Below are 20,830 nucleotides of genomic sequence, written 5' to 3' on the forward strand. Positions count from 1 at the left end.
AAAAATGAAAAAACAGCAGAGGCCCCAAAACAGATCCTTATGGTACACCACTGGTAACTGAACTCCAGGATGAATATTTCCCATCAACCTCTCCCTTTCTGATTTGATTGGTTAGATTTAATTGGAGTGTAATGGTTATATGCTTAAATAAAATATCTATAGGTTGTTGAATAAGGGGATTCAATCACCCCTCCTCAACTTGTTGTTAGAAACTTAGAGGCTCAATCCATGATGTTATCACTGGAAAACAGCAGAATTGGATATGGGAGGAAACAAGTTCTTTCTTCAAAAGGTACTGTTTTTAAAAAAAAAAGAAAAAATTTAGCATTGTCAGTGCTTTAAGATGTCCACGTTTAATGTCAATGCTTTAATAGAATGGAAAGAAATCACTTAGGAACTCCCAAGTTGTTCATGGAAGAAATGAAAATTGTTTAATTTTTTAGTATAGGACAGAAGAGGAAGGCCAGGCAAACAGAAATTGTGAAATGCGTGGTAAAATATCAACAGGTAGAAACTGCGGGTAAGGAAATAGGCAAATTGAAACTGGAGCAACGGAGACTGGAATTAGAATTCCAGAGAAATGAGGCAAGAGAATTCCAAGAATGTAATGGAGAGAAAGAGAGGGAGACACACACACTCATACACACACATATGAAAGTTAGGATGTAACAGAAGCCCCAGAAAGAGAGTTCTAATTGAAACAGTGCAAACTGAGACAGGAGACTAAAAGCAACCCTCTCTGGTGAGGGAACTACCCTAAGCCAGACTTAAGGGCTGAAGTATTCAAGTTTGTGGATTAAATCCATCAATTTGATGACTGGTTAAAAAGTGTCAATTATTTCTCATCTGGTCACAACAATATAGAGCAAATCAGCTTCTGAAGAGTAGATTGTTTTAAATTTTTTTTGTTTCTTACATCACACATTTCTGAGGCGCACACAGAAGTTCTGAGCTGGTAATGATCCATGTGAGAACAACACAGATGATTCTCTTCCCCATTCAGTCTGATGATTGATGGAAGGGGCAGTTTCTAATCATAAGGCAATTATGCACATGATGCACTCCAGAGGAGGTAAAAAAATTAAACTCATCTCCCATTCCTCGAATAGAACTTGTTTTCCCAAAAAACGATTGACAGTATTAACAGTAGGGTGGGATGGCTGAGAGTCTGTTTGTAGTTGACAAACCCCCAGCAAGATCAGGAACATGGTGGTCCTGCCAGTTTTACAGACACCACCAGGTTGACTGCCTGAAGGGTGGGTGACAATCAAAATGTATCAGCAGGAGTCTTCATTCCTGAAGGAGTAGTCCCGACAGTCAATGGAAATATGTGTGCTTAGCAACTCCAACTAGATCAACAGGTTATTGAATCCGAGGACTTTTAGAGGTGATGGGGGAGGGGTGACAGTGAGAAGGCTAATTTCTGCCCTTTCTCTCCTGCACAAAAAAATATACAACTTTAATGCTTATTTGGCCAGCAGCCAAAAGACATCAAGATGCAACACTTGAATGTTGTTTAAATTTCCAATTACATCTTACAGGGGAAGCTCTTTCATGGCTTCATCTGGGATGATAGCCAGGAAAGTAGTGGGTTGGACAATTTTAAACCTTTGTTCCTCCAACATTTCCATTTGGTGGATGTCGCAATGGGGAAGGGTTTCAAATTAAGGCGACATATTAAGTCCTATTCCTCCTCAATCCAAAAGTTATGCTGTCAATGTCATAAGCAAAATTCGAGATTGAACCATTGATCAATTCCCAGACATGGAGAAAGAGATTTTAAGGAGTGTCGTAAAAGAGAGAGAGGTGAGGCAGATGGATAGGTGGCACAATCATCAACGGGGAAGCAATTAAAGATGCTCAAAAGGCAAGAATAACGTTCTCATGTGCCATGAAAAGCAAGGAAAGTCACAGGACTTTCCAAAATAAAGAACCAATGTCAGTGCAATGGAAATTGCCAGAACTGTGGTCAAGTTCTCCAATGCCTGATTTCTGGCTTTCCCTGTGTGAGCATTTGTTGTTGGCAGTTCCTGTCGTTTGTTCTCATGATTGGTAGCGGAATTTGGCAGGCACTTGCTTCAGAACGGGAGCATGGCACATAAAGCTGAGCAGGTACAAAACACCTGAGGGAGGAGACAAGGTCTTAATTGATGCTGCATATGTATAATTGAGACCCACATTCTGATCTTTTGTTGTGAGACCTATTGAAAATTTCATGGTGAAATTGACCAGGAGATCTACCAGACTTATATGAGTACAAATATGTCCGAGGATTTTTTTGGCTGTAGGAGATTACAGAGATGGGAAGAACTAAGTTCATGAAGGGATTTGTAAACATGGATGAGAATTTTAATTGGATGGATAGCTTTTCCTCTGTTTGTCTAATTTGAATGTCATTAATATGTACTCATTCAAAAGCAATGTTACACAATAACAGTTATATTTCCTCCAACTGTAGTGGAAACTATCTCCACAGAAATAATTTCAAGAACAGCAGCAATTTACCTTAGTCATCAAACAAACTCATTAAAGAAATTCCATAGTTATTATGCTCAAATCATTGCAACGTCTGGTAGAGGGGTTCCAAGTTATCATCTGGGTGTTGTTATGCTTCAGAGATGTAAAAACTCAATCAAGTGAGGCATATTATTGCTTAATTGACCAAAGACTGTGTTGTTTTTATCTCTGATTTTTTTAAAGAAATTCTTTCACTGGTGTCACTGCTAAGGCTAGCATTTGTTGCCCATCCTTAATTACCCTTGTGCTGAGTGAATGACTGGATCATGTCAGAGGTCAATTTGAAGTGGACCCCATTGCTGTAGGATGGGAGTCACATGTAGACAAGGTGAGCTAAAAGCGATAGACTTGTGTCCCTAAAGGACATTAAACGAACCATATGCTTTTTCACTGTCATGGGTTCTGAAAGGGATAATGTTTAAGACTCCACCAAGCTCCATCCAATCTCATAAAGTCTATCTCACAGTCCTTATGAAAATAAAAGTGTCATCAGTACCTTCTGATATTCTGAATTATAATGTCTCAGTAGCCAATATAACCTGTATTTATTGCTATCATGTAAAAGCTACAAATTGTTCTGATAGAAAACTTGTTGTTACGAGTCACTAATAGTTCATACTCTACCAATGTTAAGCAAACAGACTTAGTATAGGAAGGATGATTAGGCCGGATGGTTATGGCCGAGAGATTTAGGTGATGGATTAAAAATCCCCAGAGCCTCCCCATATGGTTTGCAATCCTGCTGACTATGTTTGTCTTTATCCCTGCCAAGTTATAAAGGGCTCTTGTGGTCGTGTACCTTTCAGCCAGATGGCTTGTGTTCAAGTCTAACCTACCCTGGTAGTGTGTACAAACATGTCTGAGTAAATTCATTAAAATATCTATCAAGAACAGTTGGTAGCAGCTCTCTACCCCAACTATTAGCTGCTTATGGCTGGTTCCACAGCTTACACAACATTTCTAACAATCAATTATCGCATTATGGTGACCATTGCTGTGACGAGGTTTCATCTCCAGGTTTTATGGATTGAATTCAAATTCTGCAATTGAATTTGTGTTCCCTGGAAATTAGTGTGGACCTTTAGTATACAGGTCAAGTGACATTACCACCATTGCTGCCTGGATCAGTCATTTAAGCTATGGTGAATATATAAATATTCAGATCCTAAAATGAGGTAGTTTTTAAAATCCTTTAAGATTGGTTTGAATATCCCAGTGCAGTTATTCACCATTGATCTAGCTATTGTTTGATTCTCCCATCAATCAACTTGCCAGTAGTTAGGTCACCTCCAGCTTTGTAGGAGCATTTGACAAAGCATCTGACAGGCAACTCAGTAGTTAGCCTGCTGCCTCACAATGCCAGGGAACCGGGTTCGATTCCACCTTCAGGTGCCTTTGTGTGCTTTGCACATTGTCCCCATCCCTGCGTGGGTTTCTTATGAGTGTTCCAGTTTCCTCCCACAATCCAAAGATATACAGGTTAGGTGGATTGGTCATGCTAAATTGCACAGAGTGTCCAAGAATGTGCAGGCTAGAAGTGGATTAGTCGTGGGAAATGCAGGGTTAGGAATGGGGTGGGTCTGGATGGGATGCTGTTTGGAAGGGCGGTGTGGACTCAATGGGCTGAATGGCCTGTTTCCACACTGTAGAGATTCTATAATTCTATGAAGTGAGAGCATGAGAAACCTTCTACAGTTCATATTATTCTACCATTGAAAAGGGAAAGTCATAATGACACTGAGAGTTTGCTGTATCACTGCAAACCAGTAAAGGGGTTTTGATTAAGACAAGCAATCAACATTACAGTTCCAATTATTAAGTGGGTTGTCAAATTCAAATTTCAGACATAGTAAGAAACCAGATAGTTAATTGGAAGTGTGTTGAAAGGAAAAAGAAATGTTATCTTTTAATTAATTCTTATCAAGTCATTATATTTTTATTAAACATGTATTGGTTTGTACATGTTAATGACTGGTATTGATCACATACGTTTTCACTGCGATTGCAGTAAGTGTGCAACAGACAAGTTATTGATGTTGGTTTAGTCATCCTGGGCTTATATACAATACAATAAAATGTAAATTGCTACACTTTTTTTTCAAGTGAGGATGTGTAAGCTACTGCAAGTTTTGAGCATGTTCTAATATTGCGTTCTCTGTCATGGGAGAGAAGATAGTCCATTAATGGTTGTCTGCAGCTGGGCATGTGTTAGTCTTACTCAGTTTAATACACAACAGTACAGGTCATCTGCTATAACATAGCATTAACACTGATTCGCTGTAACACGATTGACAAATTGGGAACACTGTTTTATTAAGCGCAAACTTTTAAAACACGTGTTGGCTGTAATGCAATTACATCACCAGCATTTTAAGTGCTGTTTCTAAAGCACAATTTTTCTATAATGTGGGGTTGTACAAGAACACAACCATTGCGTCAAAGAACTGTACGTTCATTACAAATGTCCCCCTCTTTATCTATTTAATGCCAATTACCTCAAGCATCCACAGTGGGAATAGAGTTATCTTTCAGTTAAAGGAGAGAGCAAAACCAAATGTGCTATGCTGCATTTTCACTCCCAAACCCTCTTATACTTTTTTAGGCAAACAAATGATATATTCTCCAAAAAGAATCTGACCCTAACACACTGGCACCTCAGGTCGGGAGTAATAATTCTTTTCTCATTCCAATGTAAAAAGGTGCAATTTAAAATTGCAGACAGCAGAGACCTACCCCCCAAGTCAGGAAAGTCTACTTTAAATGTGCAAATTGGGCTCAGCTGAAATCATGTGTCCAATCTGTGATTAAAACCTGAGCAGAGCAAAAAGACTTTTCCCACTAGGCCAAGTCTGCTGAGAGCAGGAACCTACAAGCAGCCTAGCCAGACAGCTATTTTTATTCCTTGGGGCCATACAAGGAAACATTTGGCCTCCAAGTGCTGTGATATAACAAGCTATTCTGTTTACCTTAATATTGATGATCCTTCCTTGTGGTTGTCAGCAGCTGCCGCTCCCTGATGTGTTACTTCGCTGAGTTCCCACCCAAGAGTAAAGAACCTCTGATCGCCTGGGTGGATCTGCCCTTTTTTTTCGCTTCATATTAATGTTCACATTTCTATTTAGCATACGATTTTTGATTTCCCAATATTCAACTTGACTACACAACCTCCATTTAGAGGATATATTTATGACAGGCTTTGGGACATTTTTCTTACTGGTATAGATGGCTACAAACCACTATATCAGCAGACTTGTTATATTAACTTGCAGTCTGAGGGGGGGAAATAAGATATATTTCTGCCATTCCATAACTGCTGGGATCAGGTGTCTGTATATTGAAAAACAAAAGAGAATATGATGTTTTTATGTGTTACTACCAGATTTAGGAAGTTTTTTTATGGTTTTACCCTGGCAAATGCACTGTGAATCACTACATATATTCACAGGAAGTCTGGATCAATCCAATTGAACAAAAATCGAAAGATGCTGGAAATCAGAAACAAAGTGCAGCAGGTCTAGCAGCATCTGTGGAGAGAAATCAGAGTTAACATTTCAGGTCCAGTGATCCTTCCTCAGAACTGTTTAAAGGTTTGAAAACATGTTTGAACAGATTTGAACTTCCCCGCTGTTATCAGACATATAAATGGATCTCTCATACATTGATCTTGCTCTGCGTTTTCTCTGTAGCTGTAATACTATATTTTGCAATCTGTTCTATTACCCTGATACACATGTAAGATATGATTTGTCTCAGCATACAATACTTTTCAATGTATCTGTACAAAATTTACTGTACGTGTGACAATAATAATTCAAATCAAAAAACACAACTCAATAATCCAAACATCAGCTGTGCTTACGGCCACTTTTACAATTAACATACACGACTTGCAATGCCACCTGTTCAGATGGCATTGTAAACATTCCCTCCTTGTAGTGTTGTGGTAGTAATCTGAACCAGGAGAACTATGTTCAAATCCCACTTGGCCAAGTGATGCATAATAACATCTCTGAACAGGTTGGTTACAAAACAGGTTGGTTACTTCCCTGCAAGTATTCCGAGGATTGGTGACAAATCACCAGGGCAAGCCTGAGTTTGCATGCACAAACTGCCTTGATGTCAAAAGACTTTTCAAATATTCACCTTAATGGTCTGTGAGATTGTAAATATTCTACCCTTCCATTTCAGGGGTTATAACACTTTAGATCATCCAAACTAGTCAACGTTTGACATCAATTGGTTAATTGTATCCAACCAGAACTGTGCTTAACCATTTCAAATTGGGTGGGGTCTGTAGAAGACTACAGCTATTATCCAGATACTTTTGACGGGTAATCAAACCTTGTAAGCGACTGCCAGAAAAGAATTGCAGTCCATTTGGCCACAGGTTCACACTGAAAGAATATCAGACTGGAGTAGAATATATTTTTTGAAATGTATTATTTAATGTTTGCTACGTTAAACGAAAGAATCAATCTTAATTATTACATCATGCTACAGATTACTTAACCATCACAAACGAGTCAAGTTACAGAAACAAAAATGTATTGTACAATTATACATATATACATGCACTAGAAAGCACAACTACTTGCTTATTTTATATCAAAAGAAGTCACTTAACAGAGCCTTAAAGCTCCTTGGGTCTTTAAGGGGTGATTCAATGTGAATTCAATGTGAATGGCATCTTACTGCTTTTCATTTTACATAAAGATTTGAGTAAAATTTCTACTAACATTTACAGTACCTGATCTGACAATCTTAAATATACATTTTAAGTTAAGCCTGAATATACAAGTGACTTACACTCTCCAAATGTCAATTTAATTTACTGCAATGCAGACTGAATAACATAAGCTAATATAATTTGTAATACACACAGAGTGAAGTATTGGTTTATTCAGATAGTGGAAAGAAATGTGGCTGCTGTATAGTTCATACTTAGAAAACAGAAACAAAGTAATATATTTCAGCTATTCACATGTCTCTTGATTTTATCTTAACACCCTGTGCCCTTACCTGAGTTGATGCCAGCAGATAAAAGTGACATTTGCTCTCTTTCAAATCAAACCTCTCAGCAGTTTACACTGAATTATATGCCCATTTAATTCTCAAAGCTAAGGACAACTTCTTTATTGATGTGCCCATCAGATTTGGGACTATACTACAGGGTGCTTTCAATAATGTTTCCATCGGCATTACAAACATTCATGAGTATTTTTAGACTAAGATGCAATATACCTGTTTAAAGCTTGTAGCTTGTATGAATGAGATTGGATTGGGGCTAACTACCAGAGAGAGGTAAAACATGCAGCAATTTCACACTGTGGTTTTGTAACAATGCAGCATAATCAAACACAATATGTATATTCTGGTTCAAAATACAGAGTCTTCATTTATAGGCATCTGTTCTTGAAATATTTGACTTACGACTGAATATGCCACATGTATGTGCTACTGTACACTTTTGGATTTAACAACTTAAATTTGATCGTTCACTCAGTTCTGAACTGAATATGGCTACAACAATACAAAAACAAAATACTGCAGATGCTAGAAATCTGAATTTCTTTTTTTTTTAAAAGTGCTGAATTAAAGGTCACAACCTTACCTGTGAATATGCGTGCTTTATATGTGTGCCTGAAGTGGCTTTAAATGCCCATTAAAAAACTGAAGTTATTGTATACCTTTAGCTGAGCTTCCCTCATAATAGCTCTGACACTTCTAGGGCTAAAGATAGAGGCTTCTGAGTGATTCTGGGGTGACTCTCAATTCATTGTGATTTATCTTTGATGACTTGATTAGATCTGTATGTTTTATTAGGTTTAAGTGGAAAGGCAGGGAGGGATGCAATTCATTGGTATAGATTGATGATTTGCCTTGAAACAAAAGCTTTCAATAAAATCATTGTGATGATTCTTTATTTAAGACGCTTAACACTTTTAAAGGTATAGCATCCTTTTATTTTCAAGGAGCTTTCTGGGTAAAAGGAAAAATGTCCTTACATTTACAGAGTGCCTTTCCTGATGTTGCTAATACCTCTCACAGAATAAATTATTTTGAAATGCTGTTGCCATTGTTCTGTAGATGAGCATAGTGTGAAAATATTTCTCCAAAATCTTCCTTGGCTAAAGGTATTTTGGTGACTGTGATCAGATCATTGCAGTAAGTAATGTAATTACTTCAACAGAACCTTTTACAACAGAGTCTGAGCCTTACATTAAAATTGGCACTAAATGTGAGGAACAAAATGATAGTATTGGGAATATCTTCCTCTCACCTATTAGGGGAATGTTAGAAAATATACTGTGAATTCTAATAATACAATTTATTTTTAAAAAGATTCCTTCTGAGAACTTTTATCTTAGAATAATGAATATATGTTCTGTACAAACTTTATGCTATCAAAAATGTGCGTGCAAGTCATTGTATTTATTTAAAATACACACACACATTTGAAATGGCCATCTCTGCCAAGTCACATTTATGTTTAAAACAAATCAGAAGTAACATTGTTTTAGCAGTAGTATAAAATTGTGACATTGGAGACCTACCACTAATTCACTTTTTCCATGTAAAAGTCAATCATGGATTGTTTTACACTAATGCAAAATTTAAGGTTAACCCCATGTGTAACTCTACAAAATTGTTATTTTATTTACTCAATGTCCAATCTTAATCTGCTGCTCAAGGGGTGCACTTGATTCTTCATGAATTTGAAGGAATTTATTATTAAAAGAGACTAGTGTTTGTACTAATGCTTGCTTCTATATCACTGTTTAAAAACTAGGTACAGGTTGTTATTGAAGAGAAAACACAATTAAATAATGTGGAAAATATCCACCAATTTTCACAAACATTCTCACATTTTCAACATTTTCTTGAGATCCCAGTACTATACAGAAATACTTGTTATGAATTACATATATTACATTTTATTCTTGTGTCAGTGAAGAGATTCTTGGTTCCATAATCATATGCTTTCGGAATAAATCTAGTTGTTCTGTAAGGGCCTTAATTTCTTGCTGTGCCTCTAATAACTTTGTTTGCAGGCTTGTATTTTCAATGTGTAACTTTTCTTTCTCTTCTTGAAGTAGAGTTCTTTCCTAAATCAGCAAAAGAACAGAGAAGCTATAATTATAAACTTTCAGATGTTTAATTTGTTGGATTCAACAGATCATGTACAGATACTGCCCACAAAAACCCATTGTGTCATGCTTATTGTAACACTCCAAACTTAACCTTGTAGAAAGCAATCTCATATGTGCTGATATAATATTAAGTATAAGATTGTATTTGAAAAGATGAGAATTTGTATAATAACATTGTAACTAAGTTTATATTCTTGTATAAATTTATTTTAATGGCCAGTCAAATGTGAACCAAATTTCAACTGACTTTTCCATCCTTGTGAAATCTTCATACTATCATCACATTTAAAAGGTTAAATTAAGAAAACAAACTTCATAAACTTGGCTTTTATTCCCTTGGGTTTAGATGCTTGAAGGATGATTTAATGGAGATACTCAGAATAATCAGGGAAGCTATAAGGTTAAATATGGAGTAACTGATTCCTCTGGCCATGATATCTCAGCACAGTAGAACATAATCTTAAAATCAAAAGTCCAGTTATGGTTGAAATCAGTAATCACTTATCCACAAAAAGCTTTGTGGAAGGCTGGATCTCACACAATGAAAATATAAATGCAAATTTAAATTTTCTTCTTAAGTAATAATAAGATACAATGAATGTAGAATAAAACAAATAAATAGGGTTCCAATATAGATCAATGATGATCCAACCAAATGTCTCTTCAAATTTTATATCCACAAAATGTTATTTAAGTGCTTCACGGCTGAAGAGTTTATTATTAAATAGAAAACTACTACGACTCACTCTGATGTGTTGGTGAGTACACTGTCTCAGTCAGAATGGACTTGGAAGATCTCGGATTGTATCCTCAACTGTCTCGAAATAGGTTATTTTTAAGATTAATTCATTGGATGTTGTCGTTGTTAACTGAGCCAGCATTTATTGCTATCGCTAACTCCCTTTAGAGTGTTAAGCTATCTTCTTGACCCACTGCAATGCATTTGGTTTAGGTATGCCTTTAATTCTGTTAGGGAAGGAGTTCCGGAATTTTAACCCAATGATACTGAATGAATGGCGCTATATTTCCAACTCAGGATGATGAGAGGCTTGGGGAGAGTTGGTAGGTGATGGTATTTGGTGTTCCCATGTATCTACTGCTGTTGTCCTTCTGGATGGAAGTAGCCATGGGTTTGGAAAGTGTAGTCTAAGAAGCCTTTGTGAATTTCTGCATAGACTTTTGTGGAGGGTACACATTGCTGCCAATGAACATCATTGGTGGAGGGAGTGAATATTTGTGGATGTGATGCCAAACAAGTAGGTTATTTTGTTCAGGATCTGTCAAGCTTCTTGAGTGTTGTTGGAAGTGCACTCATCCAGCCAGGCAACTGGTGGTTTATTCGAATTAGGGTGGTGCTGGAAAAGCATAGCAGGTCAGGCAGCATCCGAGGAGCAGGAAAATTGATGTTTCGGGCAAAAGCCCTTCATCAGGAATAAAGGCAGAGTGCCTACAGAGTGGAGAGATAAATGAGTGGGGGTTCAGGGTGGGGAGAAAGTAGCATAGAGTACAATAGGTGAATGGGGGTGGAGATGGAGGTGATAGGTCAGAGAGGAGGGTGGAGTAGATAGGTGGAAAGGAAGATAAACGGGTAGGTCAGGTCATTAGGATGGGGCTGAGCTGGAAGGCTGGAGCTGGGGTGTGGTGGGGGAAGGGGAAATGAGGAAACTGGTGAAGTCCACATTGATGCCATGGGGTTGAAGTGTTCCAAGGTGGAAGATGAGGCGTTCTTCCTCCAGGTGTCGGGTGGTGAGGGAGCAGCGGTGAAGGAGGCCCAGGACCTGCATGTCCTTGACAGAGTGGGAGGGGGAGTTGAAATGTTGGGCCACAGGGCGGTGGAGTTGATTGGTTCGGGTGTCCCCTAAAGCGCTATGCTAGGAGGCGTCCAGTCTTCCCAATGTAGAGGAGACCACATCGGGAGCAACAGATACAATAAATGATATTAGTGGATGTGCAGGTGAAACTGTGATGGATGTGGAAGGCTCCTTTGGGGCCTTGGATGGAGGCGAGGGAGGAGGTGTGGGCACAAGTTTTGCAATTCCTGCGGTGGCAGGGGAAGGTGCCAGGATAGGAGGGTGGGTTATTGGGGGGAGTGGACCTGACCAGGTAGTCACGGAAGGAACGGTCTTTGTCGAAAGCGGAAATGGGTGAGGAGGGGTCTGGTGGTGGGCTGTTTGGAGGGGACGGAAATGTCATCAGATGATATGGTTGATGTGAAGGTTGTTAGGGTGGAAGGTGAGCACCAGGAGGGTTCTGTCCTTGTTATGGTTGGAAGGGTGGGGTTTGAGGGCAGAGGTGCAGGATGTGGACGAGATGCATTGGAGGGCATCTTTAACCACGTGGGAAGGGAAATTGCAGTCTCTAATGGAGTTGGAGAGGTCCAGGAAGGGCAGGGAGGTATCAGAGATGGTCCAGGTGAATTTAAGGTCATGGTGGAATGTGTTGGTGAAGTTCATGAATTGCTCAACCTCCTTCATCAACTTCATCCAAAACATTCCACTCCAACCTTAAATTCACCTGGACCATCTCTGACACCTCCCTCCCCTTCCTGGACCTCTCCATCTCCATTAATCATGATCGACTTGCCACTGACATTTTTTACAAACCCACCGACTCCCACAGCTACCTGGATTATTCCTCTTCCCACCCTACCTCCTTCAAAAATGCCAACCCGTACTCCCAATTCCTCCGCCTCCACTGTATCTGCTCTCAGGAGGACCAGTTCCACTACAGAACACACCAGATGGCCTCCTTCTTCAGAGACCGCAATTTCCCTTCCAACATGGTTAAAGATGCCCTCCAACGCATCTCATCCACATTCTGCCCTTCCGCCCTCAAACCCCACCCCTCCAACCGTAACAAGGACAGAAACCTCCCTGGTGCTCACATTCCACCCTACCAACCGTCACATCAACCACATCATCCGATGACATTTCCACCCCCTCCAAATGGACCCCACCACCGGGAATATATTTCCCTCCCCACCCATTTCCGCTTTCCGCAAAGACCGTTCCCTCCGTAACTACCTGGTCAGGTCCACGCCCCCTCAACAACTCACCCTCCCTTTCTGGCACCCTCTCCTGCCACCGCAGAAATTGCAAAACCTGTGCCAACACCTCCTCCCTCACCTCCATCCAAGGTCCCAAAGGAGCCTTCTACATCTATCAAAGTTTCACCTGCACATCCACTAATATCATTTATTGTATCCGTTGCTCCCGATGCAGTCTCCTCTACATTGGGGAGACTGGACGCCTCCTAGCAGAGCGCTTTAGGGGACACCTCGAGGACACCCAAACCAATCAACCCAACCACCCTGTGGCCCAACATTTCAACTCCCCCTCCCACTCTGTCAAGGACATGCAGGTCCTGGGCCTCCTCCACCGCCGCTCCCTCACCACCAGACGCCTGGAGGAAGAACGCCTCATCTTTCACCTCGGAACACTTCAACCCCATGGCATCAATGTGGATTTCACCAGTTTCCTAATTTCCCCTTCCCCCACCTCACCCCAACTCCAGCCTTTCAGTTCAGCACCGCCCTCATGACCTGTCCTACTTACCCATCTTCCTTTCCATCTATCCACTCCTCTCTGACTTATCATCTTCATCCCCACCCCCATTCACCCATTGTACTCTTTGCTACCTTCCCCCACCCTCCTCTCTAATCTATCACCTCCATCCCCATCCCCATTCACCTATTGTACTCTATGCTACTTTCTCCCCATCCCGAACCCCCACTCATTTATCTCTCCACTCTGCCTCTATTCCTGATGAAGGGCTTTTGCCCGAAACATCAATTTTCCTGCTCCTCGGATGCTGCCTGACCTGCTGTGCTTTTACAGCACCACTCTAATCTAGACTCTGGTTTCCAGCATCTGCAGTCCTTGTTTTTACCTCGTTTATTCGAATTATCCTCCTGACTTATGCCTTGTAAATTATTAATAGGCTTTGGGGAGGCAGGAGGTCAGTTACTTACTGAAGAACTCTGATCCTCTGACCTGTGTTTGTAGCCACAGTGTTATATAGTTAGTCAGTTCAGCTTCTGGTTGATGGTAATCCCCAGAATGTTATTAGTGGAAAATTCTGCAATAGTATTGCCATTGAAGGTCAGTGGGATTCTGTCTTGTTGGGGGTGATCATTGCCTGGAACTTGTGTGGCATAAATGTTACTTGCTACTTACTACTTATTGGCCAGTCCTGAATATTGTGCAGGTTTTGCTACTGCTTCAGTACTGAGGAGTCCTGAATGGTGATGAGCATTGTACTGTCATTAGCGAACATCCCCACTTCTGACCTTATTATGGAAGGAAAATTATTGCTGAAGCAGCTGAAGCTGCTTGGACCTAGAACATTGCCCTCAGGAACAACTAAGAGATGTCCTGGAGTTGAGATTATTGACCACCGACAATCACAACCACCTTCCTTGGTACCAGGCATAACTCGAACCAATGGAGACTTTTCCCCTGATACCCAATGACTCCAAATTTGCTAGGGTTCCTTGATACTGCATTCGGTTAAGTGTAGCCTTGATGTCAAGGGCAGTCACACTCACCTCTCCTCTGGAATTCACCTATTTTGTCCATGTTTGAACCAACGCTGTCTTGAGGTCAGAAGCTGAATGGCCTTAGCGGAACCAGGACTGAGGTCTGAAGGTGGATAAATCACCCAGACCAGTTGGACTACACCAGAGTTGTGAAGGATATAGCTGAGGAGGTTGTAGGGGGTGATCTTTCAGGAATTACTGCAGTCAGGGAAGGTCCCAGAGAACTGGAAAATGGCTAATGTAACACACCCATTTAAGAAGTGATGAAGGTAGAAGTTAGGAAACTATGGGCTGGTTAGCCTGCCCTCAGTCTGATGTAAGATTTTAGACCAGGCGAAAGTCCATTATTAAGGATGAGATTGCAAAGTACTTGGAAGTGCATGGTAAAATAGGGCTGAGTCAGCATGGTTTTGTCAAGGGGAGATCATACCTGACAAATCTGTTAGAATTCTTTGATAATTTAGACAAAGGAGAGCCGGTGGATGTGGTCTATTTTGATTTCCAGAAGGCCTTTGACATAGTGCCGCACAGAATGATGCTAAATAAGAGCCCATAGTTTTAGGGACAAGGTACTGACATGGATAGAGAATTGTTTGATTGGCAGAAAGCAGACAATGAAGAAAAAGAGTCTTTTTCAGGATGGCAGCAAGTGACGAGAGTCATAGGGTTCATACAGCATGGAAACAGATCCTTCGGTTCAACTCGTTTTCCAAACTAAACTAGTCCCACTTGCCTGTATTTGGCCCATATCCCTTTAGACCTTTCCTATTCATGTACCTATCCAAGTTTAAAATTTTGTAACTGCACCTGTAGCTACCAATTCAGTTCAGTTCATCCACACACAAAATGTTGTTCTGTTAAAGCTACCGTATTATTAACAAATTGTTCTTTCTTTTGTTTAAGCTTTTGTGATGATACTATGGCTTGGATTTTTTTTTAAGAATAAAAGTTGAGACAAAGATGCTGAGCAATCTGTTTCAAATCCCATAAAATAAATAGCTTATGGGGCCTTGGGTTTTTTTCCCCTAAATTCAGAACAATAGAAGCAGCCTGAGCGGGTGGAGTGAAGTTCCTGCAGAACCCAGATTTTTAGTTTTAGCTTTTCAGTGGCAGTTGCTGGGGTCTTGAAACTGAGTTTGAAAGCTGCAGTACCTCTCTCCCTGCTACTCTGTCTCAGGGTTTTCTCTTGATGTTCCTACTGGAGAAGTGTCTGTGAGACAATCCATTTTACTGGTGGAGTTCTGCAGCAGTCCATGTTGGGACCACAGCAATTCACATCATACATTAATGACTTGGACAAAGGAACTGAGGGCATTGTTGCCACATTTGCAGATAACACATAGATATTTGAAGGGGCAGAGATTGATAAGAAAGAGGAAAGTGCTTGGAAGGACCTGAACAGGTGAGAAGAGTGGATAAAGAGGTGGCAGATGGAATACAATGTGGGAAAGTGTGAGATTATACACTTTGGTTGCAAGAATAGAAGCATAGACTGTTTTCTAAACAGGGAAAGGCTTCAGAAATCTGTGACTTCAGAGTCCTAGTTCAGGATTCTCTTAAGCTTACTGTGCAGGTTCAATTGGTGGTTAGGTTGATGCATTCATTTCAAGTCGGTTAGAATACAAGTTCAGGATTGTATTGCTGAGGCTGTATAAGGCTCTGGTCAGACCGTGTTTGAATATTGTGAGGAGTTTTGAGCCCCGTATTTAGGAAAGGATGTGCTTGTGTTGGAGCAGGTCCACAAAACGTTTGCAAGAATTATTCCGGGGATGAAGGGCTTGTCATATAAGGAACAGTTGAGGACTCTAGTCTGTACTCAATGGAGTTTAGAAGGATGAGAGGGGATCTGATTTAAACTTACATTATATTGAGAAGTTTGGATAGAATGGACCTGGAAGAAGATGTTACCAATAATAGGATAGACTAGGACCCAAGGGCACAGACTCAGATTGAACAGATGACCCTTTAGAACTAAGATGAGGAGGAATTTCTTCAGCCAGAGGGTGCTGAATCTGTGGAACTCTTTGGCACAGAAGGCTGTGGAGGCCAAATCATTGAGCAGATTTGAGACAGAGATAGGTAACTTTTTAATTGGGAAGGGATCAAGGGTTATGGAGCGAAGGCAGGAGAATGGAGTTGAGAAACATCTATCTTGATCGAATGGTAGAGGAGGCCTTATTCTGCTGCTTTGTCTTATGGTCTTAACTCTTCAATGAGCAGATTGTTGCTAAGAAAGTGTTACTTAATAACTCTGTTGATGACACCTTCCATCACTTTGCTGATGATTGAGAGTAGACCAGTGGGGTGATAATTGGCTGGATTGGATTTTCATGCTTTCAATTCACAGGACATATCTGGGAAATTTTCCATATTTTTCAGTAGACGTAGCTGTACTGGAACAGATTGGCAAGTTCAAAAGCACAAATCTTCAGTATTATTTCCAGATTACTGTCAGAGCTCATAGCACTTGCAGTATCCAGTGCTTTCAACCATTTCTTGATATTATGGGGATTGAATTGAAGGTGAGCATCTGTGATGGTGGGACCTCTAGAGGGAGCCAAGATGGATATTCCATTCAGCACTTCTTGGCTGAAGATTGTTATGAATACTTCAGCCTTATATTTTGCATAGACGTGCTGGGTCCCTCATCAGGATAACTGTGGCACTTCCCCCTCCTGTGAGTTGTTTAATTGTCCACCACCATTCACGACTAAATGTGACAGGACTGCAGAGCTTAGATTGGAACATTGATTGTGGGCTCACTTAGCTCTATCATTTGCTGCATATGTTGTTTGGCATAAAGGTGTTATAGCTTCACCAGGTTGACACCTCATTTATAGGCATACCTAGTGCTGCTCATGGCATGCTCTCCTACACTCTTCATTGAACCAAGGATGATCCCCTGACTAGATGGTAATAGTTAAAAATCACTCAACACCAGATTATAGTCCAGCAGGTTTATTTGGAAGCACTAGCTTTCAGAGCGCTGCTCCTTCATCAGGTAACTAGTGGGGCAGAATTTATGGCAAAAGATCAGTGTCATGCCATTAAAATGATATAATTGAACAAACCTAGATGGCTGTTAAGTCTCTAATCTTTTAGAGTGGGTTGCAGGTTTCGGTTCATTAATATGTAAATCCCAGAACTTTTTTTAAGTCACTTCTCGAGATAACTTAAGGTTTCATAAAATAAAAGTGACATCACAACTCAGTCAATGTATTAAAGGTGTGAAGTTAGAGTCTGTCTGTATCCCAATCTTGAGACAGACTGGTTCTATTTCCAAAGTCTGAATTTATGCAATGGTATGGGGATTGACTGCCTGCAGGTTGTGTGCTTTTTTTGAGCAAAACTAGAATGTATCTGAAAATACAATTCTACAAATGCAAATTCACCCTATAGACTTATATATGTGTGTGTGTGTGAGAGAGAGAATGTGAGTATGTGCGTGTGAGTGGGAGTGTGCGTGAGAGAGTGTGTGTTTGTGCGTGTGCATGCTTGGTTGAGTGTGTGCGTGAATGTGACGGAGTATAAGCCTGTGAGAGGGTGTGCACGTGGGTGTGAGTGTGGGGGGTGTAAGTGTGTGTCTGAGAGAGAGCGTGTGAATGAGAGAGGTTTTGCGTGGGTGTGCGAGTATGTAAGAATATTAATGAACCAAAACCTGCAACTCATTCTAAAAGATAAAAGACTTAACAGCAATTTAGGTTTGTTCTATATATTGTTTTAATTGCATGACACTGTGATCTTTTGCTATAAATTCTGTGTATTATGATTCTGCCTCACTAGCTACCTGATGAAGGAGAAGCACTCTGAAAGCTAGTACTTCCAAATAAACCTGTTGGACTATAACCTGGTGATGGGTGATTTCTAACTTTGTCCACATCAATCCAACATCAGCACCGCCGCATCATTGATGGTAATGGTTGAATGGGTAATATGCCAAGCTATGAGGTTACAGATTGTGGTTGAGCATAGGTCTGCTGCTGATGGCCCACAGCAGCTCATGAATGCCCAGTTTTGATTTGGCAGGGGTGTCAGGGGCTGAGTTTGCCATCGCCATTTCTAGTTCCTAGATTGATGCCCGGCAGTCCAATTCTTTGAGACTCTGGAGCAATTTGATACAACTGAGTGGCTTGCTAGGCCGTTTCAGAAAACAATGGAGAGTCAACCACATGGCTGTTGGGTTTGGAGTCATTCACAGGCAAGGTAATGACAACAGATTTTCTTCCCTAAAAGGCATTTTGTGAATGCAATGAATTTTACTGACAATGATTTCACGGCCATCATGAGATTTTTAATTTCAGACTTTTTGAGTTCAAGTGCCAAAATTTGTGTGTCGTGAGGTTTATACACACATCCCCAGAACATCACTTGTGCGTCTGGATTACTCATCCAGTGACGTTTCAATTGTTTGATTAGATGCCTTGTGTTAAAGTGAAATCACGATAATAATTAGGAGTGGAATGCTTTGACATTTTGTTGATGGGTCACTAACCTGTACTATTAACTTTATTTCTCTCTCTTTTTTGTTGCCAGACCTGTCGTATTTCCAGCATTTCCTGTAATATTTCAATACACTCCTAGTGCAGACCAATTGGTCCTACCTTAAGCCCAACATTCCCAGTGCAGGTCTTAGTTCAATGCTAATATTCCCAGCTCAGTCCAAATATTCCCTGCTGAAGCCCAATATGCCAGCTCAGGCCCAGCACACCAAGTTCATACCTAATACTTTGAGCTCAGTCTCAATACATATAACTCTGGCCCAGCACTTCTGGCTCAGATCCACTGGTTTCATCTTAGGCCCAATATTACTAGCTGCAGCCCAGCACTCTTAGTTCAGTACTAATACACCTAGTTCAGGCCCAATACTCCTAGCTCAGTACCAATAATCCTACGCCAGGCTCAATACACCTAGCTTAGGCCTGGTACTCCTAGCTCAATACCAATCCACCTAGCACAGGGCCCACACTCCTAGCGTAGGCCCAGCACTCCAAGCTCAGGCTCAATACTTCTGGATCAGATTCAATACTGGCTCCCACTCAATACTCCCTTGTTCAGGACCAGTACTCCTGGATAATGACTGAAATGTCTTTTTTTCATTCGATTCCATTGTTTTTGCAATGAGATGCCGGAAGAAGTAGTGGAGCCAGATACAATTATAACATTTAAAAGTCATCTGGATGGGTATATAAATAGGAAGAGCTTTGAGGGATATGGGTTAAATACTGACAAATGGGACTAGATCAGATTGGATTATCTGATCAGCATGAATGAGTTGGACTGAAGGTTCTGTTTCCGTGCTGTATGACACTGACTCTATAACTACGCCACTACATCTTTGCCTCCCCAGGAACCTGGGAACTGGGAATCTGAAATGCACTCTTGAGACTGCTGTATTTAGCTAGACTGGCCCTACTTGGGTTTGCTGCAGTTCTCTATTTACAAGATCTAAAAGTAACTGTTGTCTGACCTTCAGGAGTTCAATTACATTTTAATATTGAAAATACTGACTCTAGCTCTCCAGTGCAGTTCTTCTGATCATCTCTTCTCAAAATCTGAATTACATTTACCTCTTGGTGTCAGCATTACAACTTCATGTATGTACAACTTCATCATTAACATATTCATTCCCATTATACTATACTCAGGAGCTGGGGCAACATCAGGAGGGCTGGAACTGTCCCCAGAATCATTTTACCATGGAAAAGGAAACATTGGTCAGCTTCTGCTCCATAGCCAGCAATCCCCAACTGAAAATACCACATATTCTGAACATCTACCAATCATTTCACATTAAATTTGTAAGACTTTGGTCTGTACAAAGTCCTACAACTATGTGAATGGAGTGCATTAATAAATCTTCTTTGATGTGAAATTATAACTGGGCACTTTACATTGTGAAGCTACTTTATTAATGAGAAGCAAAGTACTTAAATGCAAAAATAAACTGGACTGTAAAAGGAAGAAAAACCCTAAGGATGAAAAGGAATATTTCTTCAGGGAAGATGGTGTTGAAATGACAATATCATTGGACTAGTAATGTCCATGGTAGTTGGTGGAATTTCAATTCAAGTCTTAAATATGGAATTGAAAGGTAGTCTCAACCATGAAGTCTCACGAATGTATCACCAATTTTGTTAAAAGCCCACTTGTTTCACTATTGTCCTTTAGGGAAGGAAAACTGCAATCCTTCTTAGTCTGTTCTATATGTGACTGCAGTCCCACAGTAATGTGGTTGACTCTTAACTACCTTCTGAAATGGCCAAGCCAGTCTCTCATGTCAAGGTCAATTAAGAACAGACGACAAATGCTGGCCTTGCCTTTAACACCCACATCCAATGAAAGAATAAAGAAAAATGTTTTTCCCAGCTCCTACTATACATTTTCCAGTGGATTGGCTCCCATGTTTGCCAGCCCTTAGAGCTGCTCCAGGATATATTATCCTCTCCAGGTCACTGAAATCCATGCAATGACTTGCTGGTCTTCTGATTTTGTTTTTTTTTAAAATAGTGTTTTAGATGTAAATATTGAGATTTATATTTAACAATATAACTTTAAAAACAATATGCCACATAAAGCAAAACATCATCCAGATTTTAAGTGCCTATTGTATTGTCCCCTGTGATTA

At 40.4% G+C, this 20,830-nt stretch overlaps 1 protein-coding gene across 1 annotated transcript in view; it reads right to left on the minus strand.

Annotated features, from left to right (window-relative positions):
- Positions 1 to 6,940: 6,940 nt before the first annotated feature.
- Positions 6,941 to 20,830, minus strand: part of LOC140476440 (RAS guanyl-releasing protein 1-like) — a 114,221-nt gene continuing 100,331 nt past the window's right edge. Inside the window, exon 17 of the mRNA XM_072569052.1 lies at positions 6,941 to 9,623. Within this exon, the coding sequence (XP_072425153.1) occupies positions 9,453 to 9,623 (171 nt within the window). The 3' untranslated portion in view covers positions 6,941 to 9,452. The remainder of the gene's footprint in view (positions 9,624 to 20,830) is intronic.

This window comes from Chiloscyllium punctatum, chromosome 4 (genome assembly GCF_047496795.1).
Source record: "Chiloscyllium punctatum isolate Juve2018m chromosome 4, sChiPun1.3, whole genome shotgun sequence".
In the NCBI taxonomy this organism is placed as follows: domain Eukaryota; kingdom Metazoa; phylum Chordata; class Chondrichthyes; order Orectolobiformes; family Hemiscylliidae; genus Chiloscyllium; species Chiloscyllium punctatum.